At 33.0% G+C, this 7,121-nt stretch overlaps 1 protein-coding gene across 1 annotated transcript; it reads right to left on the bottom strand.

Moving 5' to 3' along the window:
* Window positions 1–586: 586 nt before the first annotated feature.
* Window positions 587–5,546, bottom strand: LOC118741176 (Golgi-associated plant pathogenesis-related protein 1-like). Its single transcript, XM_036473052.1, has 4 exons — window positions 5,353–5,546; window positions 1,317–1,458; window positions 999–1,228; window positions 587–928 (listed from the first exon to the last, which is right to left on the bottom strand). Exons 2-4 carry the CDS (start codon window positions 1,437–1,439, stop codon window positions 838–840), a joined length of 444 nt encoding a protein of 147 aa, XP_036328945.1. The 5' UTR covers window positions 1,440–1,458; window positions 5,353–5,546; the 3' UTR covers window positions 587–837.
* Between the last annotated feature and the right edge of the window lie 1,575 nt (window positions 5,547–7,121).

The following is a 7,121-nucleotide window of genomic DNA, read 5'->3' as shown; positions in this document are numbered from 1 at the left end:
TTCAAACACTAAACCGAACGACGAAACATTTTACAAACAAACAATTCGCGAAACCATGGGACAAATATAGTAAAACTCCGTTTTTAGTTTTTCACTCTAACGCCAGGATTTTGTTTTGAGGGACTTTGAAATTAGAAAAATATAATTATTTCAAAAAATTGAAGAAAAACAATATGACTATCAAATAAAAAAAAAAAATCTGTAGAATTGAGGCCGAATAAAACTTTTTTGGTACATAAGGACGATTAGGTATTTAAAATGTTCTTTTAACATTTTATCATTGAATATCCTTAAAATTTTACAATAGTTATTTTCGGAAAAAATTATATGTTAAGGATGAATATTCCCTAGAACACATCCTCGAATTTCGTTCTTCTAACTTTATTCGCTTAAAAAAAATAAAACTAATTAAAAGGACATTTTCAATAGCTATTCGTCGTTGTGAACGAAATGTTTTTTTTTAAATAAATCATATCTTTGAAACTACAAAGTCCTTAAAAAAAATCCTAATTTTTATTACTTTTGGCCCACAGTTTCGTGAGTATATTGATTGCTTCATGTGTTTCGAATTTTATTTTTATTTTTGTCGCACGGTGTACAGGCCCGTTACAATTCCATTATACGTATGTATGTATAGATTAGTGAATTCAAACAGACAGCGTAACCTTCGGTCATTCTTTTAAAGAAATTTTCAATGTCCATTCTTTTCTACAGTTTTATTATCTGACTTCTATCAAAAATAATGCATAACCTAATATGGATTTTGTGAAACTGCCTACTTAGTAAATATATTAATTTTTACTTAAAAGTACAATTATAGAAGAAGATCTCCCCCTTCTAACAAACGGCCGGTAAAACGTTCTTTGCATATTCGCCCCTAAAGTTACCCGGTGGATCATAGTTGGCAACCACGTAAATACTATTGCCCCTGTAATAAATAGTGTTAATGAAAATTCATTCTTTCAAAAAAAAAATAAAAAATTGGTACTGCTACATACCTCTTTGCCATGCCAACACCCAAACGTTTGCTGTCTCGCCAAACGACTTGTGTAAAGTGTCCTGTGCCTTGACTGAAACCACCGCCATGAAAATTATAATCTTGCACCTCATCGTACCAACTTCTCACAGCATCTCTACCGCTGATATTTGTGCGACCCATTGACATAAAAATATTTTCGCCGTAATTATTATTCGAGCGATGCTGCAGCGTATTTCTGCTGGCCAAATGCTGTGCACATATAAAAAAAAAAAAGGATTTTAGTAAATATCTCGTTATAACAAAAAATTTAAATAAATTTCAAAGTTTATACACTAACTTGTGCCCATTCGTGTGCATATTTGCAGAGTCCAATATCCAGTATCAATGGTGGACTGTGGTGGCGGGCGCGATACTGATTGTGTGCCTCAAGGCAATCTTTTTCGAACTCGCCGAAGTACATTGTACCGTCTTGCACAAGTCTGATTGAAGAATGGTAAATGTAAATGTAATTTTGCGCTTAATAAATGATTACAGAAATTTTACAAAATAAAAAATAGCAACTGATAAAAAGGGTGTTGCTTGCGAGTAGTTGTGATTTTGTTGTTATTTATTTTTAATGCGTACGTGTCAGGGGGTCTTTGATAAGTTTTGATGTGAGTAATCATATGTAGTACTTATTATCATAAATACTACACAATTTTGATAAAATTGTATGCCTATGAGGCAGCTTTTCGCGCGGCCACAGCGGTTGTAATGATATATTAAATAAAGGTCTTAAAGAATTTGGAAAATTAGTACACACATAGTTGTATTTGTGTGTAAATATACCCAGTGGGAATTAGGAGCACGTAATAATACCTTATTAGCAACTTACTCTTCACCTGGCAGTCATTGCCATTTCCCTGCCGAACGTCCCTTACTTTTACAAAGGCATGGCCGCCTTATGTAATTAGGAATTTAGAATGTACATTTGGTATCAGACATACTTCTGAGCCGCTTTACAAAGTAAGTTACGTGTAATGCAGAGAAGTCGCTCGGAGTAGTTCGGCGCTTGGAGATAACTTCGGCTGCACGTTACTTTGCAACTGACAACGTAATGTGTCGTTGGAGGTGTTCATTTTGTGCTTTACTAGTAGATGACATTGGCCATGATGACAATTTTGGTACTAAAAACTGAAAGAAAACATGGCTTACCTCGTAAGGTGCTTACCTATTTTCCCAGTGGGTAAAAATATTCCTATGCACATACATACATACATACATATTAAAAAAAAAAAAAATGTAAACAAATAGTAAATAAAATGTTTGTATGTGGGAATGTAAGCTTCCTTTAGCGCTTTGTTCTGCCGGCTCGTTTATTGATAACCGTAACTTTACAAATTTTGGTTTTATTAATCACTAATTTTTACGATATGCTACGCATTATTTTTTACTATTTATTTGTTTAGATAAAAAAAGATAAGCAATGATGCTCACTCATTCATTAATAGCAAATGTTGAACCTGTTGTTCAAATAAATTACTTAACAATTTAGTGTGAATCATATTTTGTTCACTCCTGCGATAAATTAACGAAGTTCAGTATTTATAGTGGAGTAACTAAGGATGTCAATAGGGAAATGGATTTTGTTTTTATTTTGAGATCAAGAAGACAATAGCAATAAAAACTACCGTAACGATTTTGCGAAAATTTTAATAGAATCTTTTCTGCCGAAAATTTATAAAATAACTTGACTATTTATCATATTTTTGAGAAGAAATAACGATAAGTTTTCCTAAAACCAAAATTAAAACCACTCAGTTTGGCGCAGAAACATCATTAAAGTTTTGCTTTCCAGATATTGAAAATTTTCGGAATTTTTCGGGACCATTCGGGATTTTTCGGGATCTTTAATAATTTTATGGGATATCTTTAATACTTTTGCTATTTTTTCCCGGACTTTTGGGATACTTTCGGTATCTTTCGGAATTCTAAATTCGGAAATTTTAACTTTGCCTTTCACAACAGAAATGAAAAGCTGAATTTGTTGCTGTTTTACATTTAAAAATTTTTTCGGATTGTTTTTAGGGATACTTTGTGTTTTACTTTTTGTGATCTTGCGGAACGTATTTGGAATGTTTCGGGACCTTTCAAGATATTATGGACATTTTTCGGAAGGTACTTTTCCGAATTGTTCAGGACTTTTGGAAATTCTTTCCGAAAATCTCAAGTAAAAACGAGCATTTAAATTTTATTTTTGCCTTTCATATCCCAAATAATACAACCGGAGATGAAATGCAAGAATTCAAAATTTTATAAAACGAGAATGAATTTTTTCTTGTTTTACATGCCGGAAAAATTTTAAAAATTTTTCATGTGTTTTGTTTGCACTTTTCGGAGTACTTCGCGTTTTTTTTGTATTTTTTTTTTGATATTTTTAGGAATATTTTGCGCTATTTTTAGGAGTCTTTTGGGACTTTTTGAGATTTTTTGTTTTGTTTGGGAACTTTTGAGACTTTTTGGGATATCTTTGATATTTTTCTTGTCCACATAAAATGCCACTTTTAAGGTAAACAGTTAAAAATACAAATTTTTTTAGACCATAATTTAATTTGTGCGTGTATATTTTTCGAAGAACTTTTCAGATTTCTTCGGGACTTTTTGGAATTCGTTGTATTGTAATTTTCGTAATATTTTCGTATTGTGTATTGTCAATAGACATTTTTGGGGATAGCCCAAAAATTTTCTGGTAAAAAATTGCTTTGAAATTTTAAGTGTGCTCTTTAGGAATGCCTAAAAAAACATTCATCCAGAAGTGAAAAGCAAAAAACTCACATTTCATTAATTCTTTCGATTTACTTTTCGGAATTTTTGAGGAACTTATCGGAGTTTTTCGGAAACTTTCTGTACACTGTACTTTTTCGTTATTTTTCGGAAGTATTCGGAACAGTTCGTAGCTTTTTCCGGATCTTTCAAAGTAGTTTTGAGATTTTACTGTATTTTTTTTTCGGACCATATCGGAGCTTTGCGGATTTTTCAAGGACTGCCAGGTCCAAAATTATATTTAAATATTTGCTTTGGTTTTTATAAAATCTAAAATTTTAAAATTTTTTGGAAAAGGCCGATAACAGGCATTATATTTGATTGTTTTGAGTGAAATCATAGCGCTTATGTTTCTGAAAAACTCAAAGGTTACGAGTTGATCGAGGATTTTTGTAGGTTAAGTACGGTTAGACGGGTAGCTCTGGCTAGGAGTTCTCTCATAGGATGCTCAGTGTCTCATAAGGATTCCGGTGAGGTTTTAAGAAGCGTGACATACAACGACCAAAGTGACCAAAGTGAGCAGCGCATGCCCAACACGCACCACATATTCTCAAATCATGAAAACGGAATATCGAGGATTTAAGATTATTTGGAAATTCTTTGCTTCCTATTGTTAAATACTTCTCTATTTCTAGTTAAAAAATCGCTGATTTTCTTGTACGATCGCTCCACTGTCTACTTCTCGTTTCAATATCCATGTCACTCCAAAAACTGGAGCCATTTTCAGAGTCGTTGGCTTTTTACTCAAAGCATTGTTAAATATCCTCGCAATCGTAAGATTTTCCCAATTTGACTCTACTGCATATGTATGTACATATATATCGTTAATATGGAAAACATTTCACTTCTTGAAAGCTTTAAAAGAATTTTTGCATTTTCAACCCACATATTTCTTTCAATTATTTAACACTTAATGAATTAAGTATATTTCATTTAGTCAAACATTCCTTGGTGTGTAGTTAGAAGTTACATTCACTTGCATGCAAGTATATACATATGTACATATATGCGATTTTTTCATTTCTTTTTTTTTGCTTCATATTCTGCACGTTAAAAAGGCAACAAAAAGCATATATAATTTTTTCTGTGTGTATAAATATACCCACAGATGATTTTACATAAGGGTTGTACAAAATAAGAAAATTCGGAATCTTAATGCTCTCACCCCCTAGGATTGTTCTATATCGAACAAAAATATGCCTTTATTTTGAAATCAAAAAATATTTAAAGGTCGCCCAAAGCGCTCAAAGCTTTCCATACATTTTATACGGGAATAAGAGGTTTTCGTAGAATATACCTCATTGCATTCTCTGGGATTTTCTGGGGGTTTTGGCGGACGTACGAAAATTATAAATTTTCAAGAATTCTACACCATTTCTATGAAAAGTGTTTTTTTCCATATCAAATACATGGAAAATTTTGAGCGACCTCTAAATATTTTTTGTTTTTAAAATCAAAAAATTGCGGTAAATTTTTTTTTTAGAATCCTAGGGCGTGAGAGCATAAAAATTCCGACTTTACTTTTTCACATGCATTTTTGAACCACCCTATACAATAAATATGCTTATTACCTTTGATACGAAAGCTTAATTAAACACAATGAATTTATTCCAGATGACAATTCGACAATACATCTACTGAAAGAAGTCACTCGCTCATCACTGCTCACTCAATTAAATTCGAAGACGTTTTGTGCGATGCGAGCAAACTATTTGCAACACTAGCATTTATGAACTGGAGTAATGAAGCGTTTTCATATAGAGTACTCGCATTGATGGATGCTTTTTTTTTTTTTTTGTTGACACACCCACTGGAAAATTATGGCTGAATTAAAGAACTTGTGCTATGTACATATGAATACGTACTATGATAAGAAGTGTACATATGAATAATGTTTGTGTACTTCCAGAAAACAAATAAAAATGTATGCAAATAAAGATTAAGGTTCATTGATTTCTTGAAGCGCCCAATGAATGTACATATGTACATAGGTATGTATGTGTGTGAGCCTCCATCAAAGTGATGGGTGTGCTTTCGAGGCGATAAGTCTCGTTGTTATAATGCGCTGATTCATTGAAGCGGAAAATGAGAAATTTTCAATTGAAGTGAAGATCATAAAATATGTGCGCTGAAGCTTGAATAGTGTACCAAATGGGAGTGGTGCTGATAACTTAACTAATGCGCTATCTAAAGATTCTAACATTTATACAAAATCGTTTATTTGTGGAGAATTTTCGAGGAAGACTTATTTTATAGTGATAAACTAGGGTGAAAGGTGTAAGTTCTTGCTTTTTCTTGCTCGCTGTGAGTTCCGTATGGGATAAATTTTAAAAAGTATAGAGTAGCCCGCACTTTTATTTTTTTTTTTGGGTACCAAACTAAGGCTTAGTTTCCAAAATATTTTTTGGAGGGTGTTACCACCTGCTTAAAAAGTTAACTGAAATCAATTGATAAGGTAAATGATATGTTGCAATATTTGACATCCATATGACAATGCATTATTTACCATAATAAAGTGGTTTAAGCTTAAATTCCAAACATTTCTTGGAGAGGTTTGATACCACTTTGAAAAACTTAAATTAATTAAATTCGGTTTTTAGTTTTTTGTCTTTGTCTTTGTCACGGTCTTGCCATTGGTTTTGGTCTTGGTCTAGGTCTTGGTGTTGGTATTGGCTCCGGTCTTGTTCTTTCTCTTGGTGTTACCCTTTGTATTTGTTTATGTCGCTGTCTTTGACTCTGTCTCCGGCTCCAGCTTTATATATTACTTTTTCTTTGTCTTTGTCCTAATCCTTATTTGCGTTATTTGCTTTATCTGTATTCCTCTACATCTTTCTTTTTCGTCTTCATTTTCCTCCGATAAAAAATAGAAAAAAAATACTCCGCATGAGAGACACATCGTACGGATTGTACGGCGATTGTTGGGCAAACCTTTACGAACCTTTGTGATCATGAGATAAGTTCTCTCGAAGCTTTTGGTGTTGTTACAAGCGGCTTTGAAGTTGACAGAAAACGGGTGCTTATCGATTTGTTGATGCACTGTAGAAAGCTGGCCAACACACTGATGAAAGGCTTCAGCCTTAACACAGTATCGTTGATAGACCTATTCCTTTATAACTGGGGCAAACAGTAGAAACTCCGTTCTTGTGGATTTGATTTAAAATTTAAAATTTAAATTTTTGAAATGAAAGCTAATAAACTGGTACGCTAGACATAAGCTCGAACTTATCGAAGATCTTCGCAATCAGTTTTGAAAAGCTCAGTCGGTATGACATCGACCCCAGCGGCCTTGTTTCTCTTATATCCCATTACTTCAGCAATCTAGGAGCATTAGTCTAATGGA

Source organism: Rhagoletis pomonella, unplaced genomic scaffold (assembly GCF_013731165.1).
Source record: "Rhagoletis pomonella isolate Grant_MI unplaced genomic scaffold, Rhpom_1.0 Rhpom_scaffold_00006, whole genome shotgun sequence".
Classification (NCBI taxonomy): domain Eukaryota; kingdom Metazoa; phylum Arthropoda; class Insecta; order Diptera; family Tephritidae; genus Rhagoletis; species Rhagoletis pomonella.
The sequence above is the reverse complement of the archived record's forward strand: the minus strand, read 5'-3'. Positions and strand labels throughout refer to the sequence as shown.